We start from the raw sequence: 14637 nt of genomic DNA, 5'->3' as shown, positions 1-14637 counted from the left end.
TTTTTATGTACAGTATCATATCATCTGCAAATAGTGACAGTTTAACTTCTTCTTTACCAATCTGGATTCCTTGTATTTCTTTGTTTTGTCTGATTGCCGTGGCTAGGACCTCCAGTACTATGTTAAATAACAGTGGGGAGAGTGGGCATCCCTGTCTGGTTCCCGATCTCAGAGGAAATGCTTTCAGCTTCTCGCTGTTCAGTATAATGCTGGCTGTGGGTTTATCATATATGGCCTTTATTATGTTGAGGTACTTGCCTTCTATTCCCATTTTGCTGAGAGTTTTTATCATGAATGGATGTTGAATTTTGTCAAATGCTTTTTCAGCATCTATGGAGATGATCATGTGGTTTTTGTCTTTCTTTTGTTGATGTGGTGGATGATGTTGATGGATTTTCGAATATTGTACCATCCTTGCATCCCTGGGATGAACCCCACTTGGTCATGGTGTATTATCCTTTTGATATACTGTTGAATTCTGTTTGCTAATATTTTATTGAGTATTTTTGCATCTACATTCATCAGGGATATTGGTCTGTAATTTTCTTTTTTGGTGGGGTCTTTGCCTGGTTTTGGTATTAGGGTGATGTTGGCCTCATAGAATGAGTTTGGGAGTATTCCCTCTTCTTCTATTTTGTGGAACACTTTAAGGAGAATGGGTATTATGTCTTCTCTGTGTGTCTGATAAAATTCCGAGGTAAATCCGTCCGGCCCCGGGGTTTTGTTCTTGGGTAGTTTTTTGATTACTGTTTCAATTTCTTTGCTTGTAATTGGTTTGTTTAACTTTTGTGTTTCTTCCTTGGTCAGTCTTGGGAGGTTGTATTTTTCTAGGAAGTTGTCCATTTCTTCTAGGTTTTCCAGCTTGTTGGCATATAGGTTTTCATAGTAGTCTTTAATAATTCTTTGTATTTCTGTGGAGTCTGTCGTGATTTTTCCATTCTCATTTTTGATTATGTTGATTTGTGTTGACTCTCTTTTTCTCTTAATAAGTTGGGCTAGAGGCTTATCTATTTTGTTTATTTTCTCAAAGAACCAGCTCTTGGTTTCATTGATTTTTGCTATTGTTTTATTCTTCTCAATTTTGTTTATTTCTTCTCTGATCTTTATTATGTCCCTCCTTCTACTGACTTTAGGCCTCCTTTGTTCTTCTTTTTCCAGTTTTAATAATTGTGATGTTAGACTATTCATTTGGGATTGTTCTTCCTTCTTCAAGTGTGCCTGGATTGCTATATACTTTCCTCTTAAGACTGCTTTCGCTGCATCCCACAGAAGTTGGGGCTTAGTGTTGTTGTTGTCATTTGTTTCTATATATTCCTTATCTCTATTTTGATTTGTTCATTGATCCATTGATTATTTAGTAGCATGTTGTTAAGCCTCCATGTGTTTGTGAGCCTTTTTGTTTTCTTTGTAGAATTCATTTCTACTTTCATACCTTTGTGGTCTGAAAAATTGGTTGGTAGAATTTCAATATTGTGGAATTTACTGAGGCTCTTTTTGTGAGCTAGTATGTGGTCTATTCTGGAGAATGTTCCATGTGCACTTGAGAAGAATGTATATCCTGTTGCTTTTGGATGTAGAGTTCTATAGATGTCTATTAGGTCCATCTGTTCTAGTGTGTTGTTCAGTGCCTCTGTGTCTTTACTTATTTTCTGCCCGGTGGATCTATCCTTTGGGGTGAGTGGTGTGTTGAAGTCTCCTACAATGAATGCATTGCAGTCTATTTCCCTCTTTAGTTCTGTTAGTATTTGCTTCACATATGCTGGTGCTCCTGTATTGGGTGCATATATATTTAGAATGGTTATATCCTCTTGTTGGACTGAGCCCTTTATCATTATGTAGTGGCCTTCTTTATCTCTTGTTACTTTCTTTGTTTTGAAGTCTATTTTGTCTGATATTAGTACTGCAACCCCTGCTTTCTTCTCACTGTTGTTTGCCTGAAATATGTTTTTCCATCCCTTGACTTTTAGTCTATGCTTATCTTTGGGTTTAAGGTGAGTTTCTTGTAAGCAGCATATAGATGGGTCTTGCTTTTTTATCCATTCTATTACTCTATGTCTTTTAATTGGTGCATTAAGTCCATTTACATTTAGGGTGACTATTGAGAGATATGTACTTATTGCCATTTCAGGCTTTAGATTCGTGGTTACCAAAGGTTCAAGGTTAGCTTCTTTAGTATCTTACTGCCTAACTTAGCTCGCTTATTGAGCTGTTATATACACTGTCTGAAGATTCTTTTCTTCTCTCCCTTCTTATTCCTCCTCCTCCATTCTTCATATGTTGTGTGTTTTGTTCTGTGCTCTTTTTAGGGGTGCTCCCATCTAGAGCAGTCCCTGTAGGATGCCCTGTAGAGGTGGTTTGTGGGAAGCAAATTCCCTCAGCTTTTGCTTGTCTGGGAATTGTTTAATCCCACCAGCATATTTAAATGATAGTCGTGCTGGATACAGTATCCTTGGTTCAAGGCCCCTCTGTTTCATTGCATTAAGTATATCATGCCATTCTCTTCTGGCCTGTAGGGTTTCTGTTGAGAATTCTGATGTTAGCCTGATTGGTTTTCCTTTATAGGTGACCTTTTTCTCTCTAGCTGCCTTTAAAACTCTTTCCTTGTCCTTGATCCTTGCCATTTTAATTACTATGTGTCTTGGTGTTGTCCTCCTTGGATCCTTTCTGTTGGGGGTTCTGTGTACTTCCATGGTCTGTTCGATTATTTCCTCCCCCAGTTTGGGGAAGTTTTCAGCAATTATTTCTTCAAAGACACTTTCTATCCCTTTTCCTCTTTCTTCCTCTTCTGGTATCCCTATAATACGAATGTTATTCCTTTTGTATTGGTCACATATTTCTCTTAGTGTTGTTTCATTCCTGGAGATCCTTTTATCTCTCTCTATGTCAGCTTCTATACGTTCCTGTTCTCTGGCTTCTATTCCTTCAATGGCCTCTTGCATCTTATCCATTCTGCTTATAAATCCTTCCAGGGATTGTTTCACTTCTGTGATCTCTTTCCTGACATCTGTGATCTCCTTCCGGACTTCATCCCACTGCTCTTGCATTTTTCTCTGCATCTCATCCCATTGCTCTTGCATTTTTCTCTGCATCTCTGTCAGCATGTTCATGATTTTTATTTTGAATTCTTTTTCAGGAGGACTAGTTAGGTCTGTCTCCTTCTCAGGTGTTGTCTCTGTGATCTTTGTCTGCCTGTAGTTTTGCCTTTTCATGGTGATAGAGATAGTTTGCAGAGCTGGTACAAGTGACCGCTGAAAGAGCTTCCCTTCTTGTTGGTTTGTAGCCTTTTCCTGGGAGAATAGCGACCTCTAGTTGCTTGTTCTGGGCAGCTGTGCACAGACAGGGCTTCTGCTTCCTGCCCAGTTGCTTTGGGGTTTATCTCTGCTGTTGCTGTGGGCTTGGTCTGGCTGGGGCTGTTCCTCCAAAATGGTGGAGCCCCATTTGGAGGGGGAGCGGCCAGGAGGCTATTTATCTCTGTAAGGGGTCTCTGTGCCCCCTGCTGCCCAGGGGGTTAGGGTGCCCAGAGATCCCCAGATTCCCTGCCTCTGGTCTAAGTGACTTGTCCTGCCCCTTTAAGACTTCCAAAAAGCACTCTCCAAACCAAAACAACAACAGCAACAATGAGAGAGGGAACAGAAAGAAAGAAAAAAAAAAAAAAAAGGAAAAAACAAGCGATTTTTTTTTTCTTTTTTTCTGTCCTCAGGTGCCGGTCTCAGGCACCCGCTCACTGGTCCTGCTGCCCTGTCTCCCTAGCACCAGGGTCCCTGTCCTTTCAAGGCTTCCAAAAAGCACCCACCCACCGGTCCCGCAGGGAAGGAACGCTCGATATTCTTTGTCCTCAGGCACTGGTCCCAGGCACCCGCTCACCAGTCCCGCCGCCCTGCCTCCCTAGCACTAGGGTCCCTGTCCCTTTTAGGCTTCCAAAAAGCACTCGCAGAAAAGAGAAAAAAAAAAGAGAGGAAAAACGCGCAATTTCCTCTGTCCTCAAGTGCCGGTCTCAGGCATCCGCCCACCGGTCCCGCAGGGAAAAATGTGGGATATTCTTTGTCCTCAGGCGCCGGTCCCAGGCACCCGCTCACCAGTCCCGCCACCCTGCCTCCCTAGCACTGGGGTCCCTGTCCCTTTAAGGCTTCCAAAAAGCGCTCGCCAAAAAGAGAAAAAGAAAAGGGGAAAAACGCGCGATTTCCTCCGTCCTCAGGCACCGGTCTCAGGCACCCGCCCGCCGGTCCTGCAGTGAGGAACGCGGGATATTCTTTGTCCTCAGCCGCCGGTCCCAGGCACCTGCTCACCGGTCCCGCCACCCTGCCTCCCTAGCAACGGGGGCCCGTCCCTTTAAGGCTTCCAAAAAGCGCTCGCCAAAAAAAAAAACCGCTCCGGTTTCTTTCCACCCGCCGGGAACCGGGGGGAGGGGCGCTCGGGTCCCGCCGGGCCGGGGCTTGTATCTTACCCCCTTCGCAAGGCGCTGGGTTCTTGCAGGTGTGGATGTGGTCTGGATGTTGTCCTGTGTCCTGTGGTCTCTATTTTAGGAAGATTTTTCTTTGTTATATTTTCATAGCTCTATGTGTTTTTGGGAGGAGATTTCCACTGCTCTACTCACGCCGCCATCCTGGCTCCCGAGGTCTGATTTGTTTTTTAATTAGAAATCAGATAATATTCCCCTTTATAAGACCCTCCAGTGTTTTTTATTTGTTTGGTTGTTGTTTAGTATACAGAGACTAAAATCCAAATTCATCGTCATGGAGCCCAAGATCCTCTGTGATTGGGCCTCTGCCCACCTTTTTGGCATCTTCTTATGCATAATCCCCTGCTTTTGTGCTGCTCCCACTCCTGTACAGGTAAGTTTTCCAAGGTGCAAGACAGGGATCATGACTGTATTGTTCATCATTGTACCCTAGTGCTAAGGGTAGCACCATGCACAGAGTAGAAATTCAATACACATGTTTGGTATGAATGCATTATCTCATTTAATATTATATTATCTCACTTGAATTTCATAAGAACCCTTCAGGGTAGGAATTAATACACCCATTTTATAGATAAGGAAAATCAATTCACACAGAGATGAAATAACTTGCTTATTGGGTCTAAAACCTATGCATTGTTTTAGCTTTCTAAGATATACTATGAAGAATTTCTGACAAAAGGGAAATAGAGTAATGAAAGTAGTATTCTAAAAGCTTACCATGTGCCAGGTTCTGTACGACATACTTTATATGAACTCACTTAACTACTGATAAGCAGCTCTATGAAATATGTATCATCTCTATTTTATAGATGAGAAAGTTGGGCCTTAGAGAGTTTAAGTAATTTGCCCAAGTTCTGTAGCCCCTAAGTTCTGTGAAGCTAAGAATTAAACCCATGGTGATCTCACTCTAAAGCCTATACCCAGGGACACTCATTAGTCACACTGAACAGAAGTCTCCATATTTCCAGGACTCACTTTTGAGTTACAACCACTATTTCAATTGTTCATATTAGTTAAAAATTCATGTAGCCTGAATATATATTGATTTCTAGTTATCTGACAGCTACTGAAAATATTCACATGGCCCTGGCCCAGGATACTTTGGTAAATATACTCTGGTGCCTATGAAAGCAATAAAATAAAAAGAGGATCATGATTTAAATTTCTTAGGGTCTACTGCCTATATAGCTTATTCAAAAAACAAATAAACAAACAAACACAGCCTTTGGTTTTCCTCTGTGTTTGAGGTCCTCAGTCATGTTTCTTTGACCTCTGCCTAAGGAATTCTGTTCTTTCTTCATCAGCAGAAATGTTAGGTTGACAATGTTAGGAAAACCTTTGGGTATCTTAACTCCAAATTTAATATTTGTCTTGCTTATCAAAATGGGTGGTTAGTTTTAGAAAGATGTTTTTCTCGTGGGTGAGGGTAGTGGTAATGGTGGTGATAACACTGCTCCGGGAATTAGAAGACCTGACTGTGCGATAGGCAGCTGGGTGACTGAGAACATATAAAATTGCTTTGTTTCTTCTCTGGCCTTCAGTTGTGAAGATGATAATTATAATAATCTCAGAGAGATGTAATGAGGAGTGAATTGGCCAATATTTTTAAGATTCCTCGCAGAGATGTCTGGTTGGTGTTAAAACTCCCCTTCTCTCTCTGGGGCCCAGTTTCATCTGTAACATGAGTGTATTAAACTGGATGTTATCAGAGTCCTTCCTAATTCTGAAGACCTATGCTATAGAAATGATGGAAGTAGCAAACAAGAACTTTAAAAGAGTTATTGTAAATATGTTCAAGTATTTAAGGAGAATAATTAATGATAATAAAATGATGATAAGTGAAAGGTAAAAAAAAGTACCAAATGAAACTTTTACAACCAAGAATTATTATATTGGAAATGAAAAAAATCATTGGATGGGTTTAACAATAGACTAACCACTGCAGAGGAAAAGATCAGTAAACTTGAAGATATAGTGGTAGAAACTATCCAAAATGAACCAAAGAGGTAAAAAAGGCTGCCAACAACAATTAAAAAAAAATGTCATGGTGGCCTGTGGGATAATATCAAGACGTCTAACACATCTGCAGTTGGACTATCTTCAGGAGGGGAGCATGTGGAGCAGGACACATAGTTGAATTAATGAGCAAAAATTATTTTTTCCAAATTTGGTGAGAACTGTAAGCCCACAGAACCATACCAAGGCACATCCTAATCAAACTTCCAAAAATCAGTGATAAGGAGAAAATCTTCAAAGTGGTTTATTTTGTTTTTAACAGACATATTACACAAAGAGAAACAAAGCAGATTTCTCCTGAGAGACTGCACAAGCCAAAGATAATGGAAAGACATCTTTCAAATGATATGGGCAAGATGTGGGGACACAATTCTTGGAGAATTTTAGATTCTTAAAGATATCCTTCAAAATAAAGGCAGAATAAAGACTTTTTCCAACCAAGAAAAGTGAAGAATTCATCACCAAAATTCATTCTGCATTATAAGAACTGTAAAAGAAAGTTATTCAGGCAGAATAAAGATGATACCAGAAGTGGTATATTATTTGAAGGTAGACTATGATAAGGTAATGATGTATATTGCAAATCTCAAAGTAACAACCAAGATATTAATAAAATAGAATAGCTAATAAATCATTGGAAAATAGAAAAAATATCTTAAATCTAAAGGATGACCAAAAAGGAGAAAAATAGAAACAAGTAGAAAACACACAAAAAGACAGTAGACTCAAACCCATAGATAACTATAATTACGTTTTCTATAAATGGTATAAATATTGTAATTAACAGAGATTTTTAGACTAAATAATAATGTAAGACCTATTCTATGTGCAATCTACACGAAGCATACTTTAAAATATGAAGTTAAACAAGTTAAAATAAAATAATTGGAAAAAAACTCACTATGCAAACACTAATAAGAAAGCAAGAAAAGTCATATTAATAATAGACTACAGGAGAGGGACAATTGGCAGAGATAATGAAAGCCTTTCATAATGATAAAGGAACAAATCATCAAGCAGGCATATCAGTCTTTAATGTAGATAGATTAGATAGATAGATAGATAGATAGATAGATAGATAGATAGATAGATATAGATGGATAGATAGATCCAATAACTGAACTCCATTCACATGAAACAAAAGTTGATAGAACTGAAAAGAGAAATAGATTCACAAATACTCTTGGAGACTGCAACATCCTTCCCTCAGTAATTAATGGAACAAGGAGATGAAAACTTGAACAACATTAACAACCACTTTGACTCAATGACTTAGAACTACACCCAACAACAGAACACATATTTTTGAGTGCACATGGAATATTCACTAAGATAGATCATATTCTTTGTCATAAAACAATTCTCAATAAATTAAATGGATTGAAATGTTTTTAAAAGTTTAAACAACACATGTTAAAATGTATTACTTATATAAAATATGTAATAGGGAACCATTGATTTTTGAAGCTGACTATTATAACTTGTTTTCATCACCATTGTTTACAAATTCTGTTCTCAAACAACACCATTTTTCTATTAAGACTTTGTATTAAGCAAACTGTAAACATGAACTTATAAAAATAGAAGCATACCATTTAAAAATGTAAATGCATCTCATCTGTTTCCAATGTTAGTGTTGCTGTAAGATTTTATTTGGGAAAAAAGAGTGCCACTGTTAAATTTTTTTAAGTTTGAAATCACTGACCAATCTAGAAGATCCATGCCAACTGGCACATTTTAAATTAATTCTGTCTAATGTTTGTCAAAGAAAAGAGAGAACGGGAAAACCAAAATATGACAATCACACAAAAATACTGGCAACAGCTTTCATTGAATGCTTTCTAACTACTAGGAATTGTTCTAAGTACTTTTCACTTATTTAATTCTTCCTTTTATTTTCCTCCCATTTTACAGCTCAGAAAACTTAAATGACTTGCCTGAGATCAGATAAATAGTAAATCTCAGAGCCAGAATTTGAACCCAGTAAAGTTATTTGACCATAGTTTTCCATTTTTAAATCCAGGGTCAGACACACAGGCATGAGATACAAAGACCTCATGATTTCCTCCTTCAGCACTTTGCAAAGTATTTAATTGGTTCTCTTCTGCCTTGACTTCAAATTTGCCTCTTCACTGGTCTGTCTTACTTGAAAAGTTCATCAAATATCAAGACTCTTTGTTCATTTTCAAAAAGGATTACAATGATAAGTTTTTATAATTAGGAGTATCTCAGCAGAGATTTCCTTTCCCACAGTTCTCTTGCCTTTATCTTCTAATTATTAGAGATGAATTTTCTGATTTTTCAAAACTGTATTTGCTTTAACTGCTTATAAAAATACCTATCCCCCTTCTGAACTGTTACTTGAAGGAAATCTCTCTCGCAAGCACGAATGGTTCAAAATTTAATCACTCAGTAAGAATTAGAATAAAATAACTACTTAAAATCTTCAGTGTTTGGGAGACAAAAACTGCTTTAAAACTATCCCAAGGCAAAATAAGGGGTTGTTTAAGCACTACAAAATACTTGATGTTAAGATATTTTGTAAAAATAAAGCCAGGTTGACAATTCAGGGAAACGGAATGGGTAAAATTGCAATGTGCGTGTGAAAATATCACTTCCATTCATTACCCTGTGGCAAAAGGTAAATTTGTTTCAAGAATGAAATGACCCAGCATCTCTACAGTCTCTTGCATTCCCCAAGATGATTTTATATACATTATCTAATTGTATCCTACCCCAAACACTATGAGACGGTATTCTTAGAATTCACAAACAAATAAGTAGAGGTCCAACATTACTCAAGAGAACTGTTATTTATTAAGCTGAGCATATTTTATATCCAGGATCTTATTTCATGTTCATGAACTCATATATATATAGAAGAGGCATTATTATTCTCCTTTTACAGATAGGGAACCTGAAGGTAAAAAAGATTAAGTGATTAACTCCCGACTACCCAGCTCCTAAGTATTAGAGTTGTGATTTGCACACAGGCCCATCTGACTCCAAGGGCATGCTCTTTTCCCTGTCCTGCACTCCTGCACTGGATTAATAATAACATGAAAAGAGATCGTGTAGCCTGTTGCAAACATGAATATGTCTTAGTTCCCCACGAGATGACCCCTATGTATCAATTTTGCTTGGTTTATGGCTGACTCACCGGTCTACTTTCTCCTGGATGGTTGCCCCAGGCTGACACGTCATCAAAGACACGATGAAGAGAGCCACAGCAAGCATCCCTTCCAGAAGCTGCCACCCTATATTATCCAGAAGGAATAAAACTAATCAGGGAGTTGGAGTAAAAGATGTCTATAGCCAGGATCTGTAAGATCGATCTAATGTTTGAAACTAACAGAACTCACTTGATTCTCATTCAGATGTGGTTAATGAGCTACTAGGATATTGATTAGCCAAACACTGTACGTCCCAGACACCAAAAATGACTGTCCTTCAGACCTTTTGAAAAACAATATTCAAATGGTTGAGGAAAGGAGTATATTTATCCACTACCAGTTTAGCAAAGGGATCTTATTTTCAGAATGAGGCAAAAAACATACCAAGATATAGTTCTGGAATTCATGGTCTTTTTGAGTGACTCTTGGAACTTCTGAGGTGTGGATAAAGTGAAGGTTCCTCTGGCCAGGATCCTCACCCAAACCTAAACTATTTGATGAAGTAACCGGCCTGCTGCTAGGCTACTGCTTCCACACCTGTGGGCAATACACTATTATTGACTGAGTCACTATATGAAGAGCTCTGCCCAGTGCTCTGGGTGGAGGCAGAGACAAAGGAGGATTACAGACCAGCAGACTGCTGGTTGCAGACATAATTCTAGCATTATCCCTATCACTAGAAGAACAGTCAGGTAATAAACCCTTTCACCCCAAGAACATTTCATTGTCATTCCTCGGTCTCACTGAATCCATAGTGAACTTGCCCGGGGCTGAAACCCATTGGCAAGACATGAGGTCAAATCAATTTGTTTTGCAAGACTGAAACAAGGCTAATACTAGTATATCAGCTCAGCCATAAACATCCAGCAAAGTGTAGGAAATGCTAACAGTTACATTGGGGTTCTGCAATGTATTCCCAACATTTGGGGCCTGAGAAATATGGATGATTGAATGGACTTTCCACTTTTCATCCAGACATAGGATATCATTAAGATCCAGCATATTTGTGTCTTGGGGATACCAGATGTCTTAAATGGACATCTCCAGAAGCATTCTCTAGAATTATAATAACAGCCACACATCTGGACAGATGATACCTTATATACATTCTCCTCATCTTCGAGACATATCCATAAATTAATTAAATACAACTGTCTACATAGACAATAGTTGAACATGTGGCAGGCAATTCATATTCTCATTTACTTAATCCTTACAAGTCTGAGATAAAAATGATTAATTTCATTTTGCTGTTGAAGAAATGGAGGTTCAGAGAAGTTAACTAATTTGCCCAAAGATGTACAGATGTCTTTGCATCTTTGGGAATATTTAGATTCTCTCATTAGAGGATTGGCTAGTAGGATCTTTATTAATCTCAAAGTTATGAAAAAATTTAACAAATAACTTGAATGCTTAAGAAATGTGCATCTCATTCAAATATAGAGATTTTAATAAGACACTCAACTATTATTGCCTCCAATTCTTCAGAAATTTAGGTAAAATTTGACAGAAGTGAAACATCAATTCCAGGTCCTACAAAGCCCCTCGGGCCCCTGATTTCTCTTTCTTCCTCCTCTTTGTCGTTATTTAGACTTCTGTGTCCTCTAGGCTGCAATTCTACCCTACTTCTGACCCAGTTGGAAAGCTCTGCTTTTTCCTTTTCCGTAAGTGGTCCAGCCATGACTGGTGCCTCATATACTTTTAGTGAAGATATGGGTGTCATGGCGGGTGATGTATCTGGACACTCTTGGAGCTCAGGATGGTGCATCTGACACCCACTTCTTTCCACCAACTTCCTGTCATCATTCTCCCTCCCTCCTTGTCCCACAGGGTCCAAGTTCCTGGCACAGGTCCACAGACCACCCCTGGGGAGTATAGCTCAGGAACCCCTCTACCCCTTCTATAGCTTTTCTCATGGGAAGCAGACCTCTCTCTACAACAGTGGTCTCAGCAGGGATGATTTTGCCCCTTGAAGGACATTCGGCAATGTCCAGAGATATTTATGGTCATCATGACCTTGGCAGTTGTGCTGTGGCCTCTAGTGGGTGCTGAACATCCTAGAATGTGCAGGGTAGTCCCCACACAAAAATGTCCATGGTGCCAAGATTGGGAAACACTGCCCCACCAAAAGGCTGGTCTGCCTTCCCCTGGTCCCTAGACTGTCTTCTTTTGTTTCAGTGTAGGTCATACTGTCTTCCTTCCTAGGCCAGCTTCTTCTGGAGAGTTCCCAATGCTTTTCCTCCTCACCTAGGACGGCGGTGGCATTCAGGGCCCCTCCTTAACCTCTGCTCTTCTCTTTCATGCTCCACACCTTCCACATGGCCACTCAAATTCTATATTTCCTCTGTAATATTTTCCCTCCGAGCTTCTCTCCTTCATTCTCACACTTTGATCCATTTCCGGGCCCTGGCTCTCCCAGAAACTATGGTAATAGGCTCCTGGTGGGCCTCTGTCTCTCCCCACACCAGGCCTCCCTGTACATCACTGCTGGGTTCATCTGCAAGAAAACTGCCTCTGACAACATCACTCTTCTGCTAGAACCCTTCAGTAGCTCCCCCATTGGCTATTAAATTAGAACCCAAATTTCTCCATAACTCAGTCCCAACCCATCTTTACAACCTTGTCAACCACATGCTGCAGGCCATTCCCCCACATTACAGCCTAACTTCCCCTTATCTTCCCCTCCACTTTCTCCCTGCAGTGACCTTCCACCTGAACTACTTCATTCACTATCTCCTGCTCTTCTGCCAAGTGTCTCCTCAATAGTAGGTCCACCACGGACCCTTGGCTAATGGCCCATCTGGAGGGTATCTCCTTGTAATCTCACTGTTATCTTTGAACCTTATCTACCAGCACTTTTCATTTTTGCTTTGTGTTATGTTTTTCTAGAGTAATGGGAAAAATCTCAAGAATAAGTTTCTTTAGGGTAAGATCTGTGTGAGAGTTTTCTTTATGATTACCCATGTCACTTAACATTGAATCTTTAATAAGAGATATTGGTTAATTGAGTGAATTGCAAATGAGTCGACTAAAAATGTTTTATTATTTCACAATACTTAAAGGTTTATTTTCTCATTTAGTCCTCAACATAATCTTGTGTAATAAACATCATTATCCTAAAGAGAATCCTGAGAGTCAAAGAAACGGCAATTTAAAGTGGAAAATGGAAGTAAAGTATATAGGCTATCAGGTCCTGTGCCTGACACTTAACATTCATAAAAAATCTTTAAAAATCTATTTAATCTTCACAAATATTGTCTAAGGCCAGTAATAGTGGTGCTGTTTTGATAATGAGCATATTGAGTCTAAGAATGGTTAAGTATTTTGCCTGTAATCACACAACTGGAGAGTTTCAGACTCATGGATTTATTATCTGCCCAACTTCAAAACCTGAGATCTTTTTTGGTCTGGTCACACAACTGCTAAGTGGTATATCAGGACTAAGGCTTGGGTCTTCTAGCTCCAGGTCCACTTCTCTGGCCATTACATCTTAGTTCAGAGAGTTAATATATTTCCAGGGGACAAAGAAAGCAAAATGAAGTGAATAGGCAGATACTCAGAGGATGTAATCAAAAGAAGCTAAGTCAGATGGTATCATTCCATGCCTCTATACTAAGAGAGTGTGTGTGTGTGGGGATGGGGCACTCATCTTTTTTGAGCCAAAATGTTCTAAGATGAATGAGAAATGCCAAACAATTGTTAGCTTTGCATATGTGGATTTCACCTTAATTGTAACATTCTGTCATCGAAGTGATAAACTACCATGCAGAATAGACAGGGAGATGGTAATTCATTTTGAAAACAGACTGCTTGTCTTGGGGGAAACACTTTCCACTATCTAAATCAGCCTGTAAGTTATGGCCTCAGAGTGGAACATGGCCTGTGGTGGCCTGGAATTCCACCGCAGGGTGACATCCAGGTCTGTGCTTCCTGAAAAGCTTCAAAAACTCCACTGCACATCCCCATGCTGGGCCTGCAGCTTGCCCAGTGCAGAGCAGAGATGGAAATTCTGCAAATCTAATGCAAATGGAGGCAATTTGCTAGAATGAAAAGAACACAGCTATAGGTCAGAAAGTGTCACTAACCAGGTATTATCTCTAGCCTCAGTTTCTTCATCTGCAAGTTGGATCAAGTGATACCTATCAGGACAGATTGAAAAACTGAAAATTAAATTAGGAAATCTGTCCTCAGCTGGAAGTGTTAACAGCTGCTGTTTGTTTATGGCAACAATGCTTCCTTTTTTCTCTGCTACTCTGCCCAGTTTCTGTGTCTCCTTCCATAAGCACAGGGGCTTCCACTTAGGTACCACTGAAAGAGGAAAGTGGGAGAAAGGAGGGGCCTGGCAAAGAGACTGGTGGAGGAGGATGAAAGGCGGGAGGTCCCCTTCCAGTTGTCCTGGACTGATTCTGGGGCCTTCTGGAAGGAGCACGCTACCAGCAGAAGCTGATCGAATGGTTTGGGCTGTAAGGCCCAGGTGGCAGAGTGGTAGAAGGGCCTGCTTCCCATCTCGGTCCAGGTTCTGGTACCATCCCAACACTTTGAAAGCTGTCAACTTTGGAAGCAACTCAAAGTAGCAACTTCTTTGGACATGGTCAGTGTCGTGATGGCCAGAAGCAAACACAGCTGCTGGTCGGCAGTCCACGTAAGTAGCAGACAGACAGTTTGATGAGTCTGTTTGAGGTATCTCTCCAAGGGCAAATACCTGTGTGTGTATGTGTGTGGGAGAGCGTGTGTATTCATGCATGCACACAGGCAGGGTGACCCTCTTCTCCCTCACTGTAGAAACCTGCAAAATGTTCAACATAATATCTGGTGCCGATTCTGCAGACAGTAGATGACCATCCCCCATTCACTGCCTTGCCTCCCCCACCCTCCTCCCTCCACCCTTTGTAAGACCGCTCATCTGTGATACTCATCGCCCCTGATTACCTCATCAGTCCCACTGCAGCCCACAGACATCAGTGGTGGTTTTTCAGCTGGAAGGCA

The 14637-nt window shown here is 40.0% G+C and overlaps 1 protein-coding gene across 2 annotated transcripts in view; it reads right to left on the bottom strand.

Moving 5' to 3' along the window:
- The window catches only part of C8A (complement C8 alpha chain), a 68636-nt gene extending 58815 nt beyond the window's left edge, over positions 1 to 9821 (bottom strand). For both annotated transcript variants that reach the window (XM_037021974.2, XM_037021976.2), the window contains exon 1: positions 9639 to 9821. In XM_037021974.2, coding sequence (XP_036877869.1) covers positions 9639 to 9715 — 77 coding nt within the window. In that variant the 5' untranslated portion in view covers positions 9716 to 9821. The remainder of the gene's footprint in view (positions 1 to 9638) is intronic.
- Between the last annotated feature and the right edge of the window lie 4816 nt (positions 9822 to 14637).

This window comes from Manis javanica, chromosome 4 (genome assembly GCF_040802235.1).
Source record: "Manis javanica isolate MJ-LG chromosome 4, MJ_LKY, whole genome shotgun sequence".
In the NCBI taxonomy this organism is placed as follows: Eukaryota; Metazoa; Chordata; class Mammalia; order Pholidota; family Manidae; genus Manis; species Manis javanica.
Note: the sequence above shows the minus strand (reverse complement) of the source record. Positions and strands in the feature narration are given on the sequence as shown.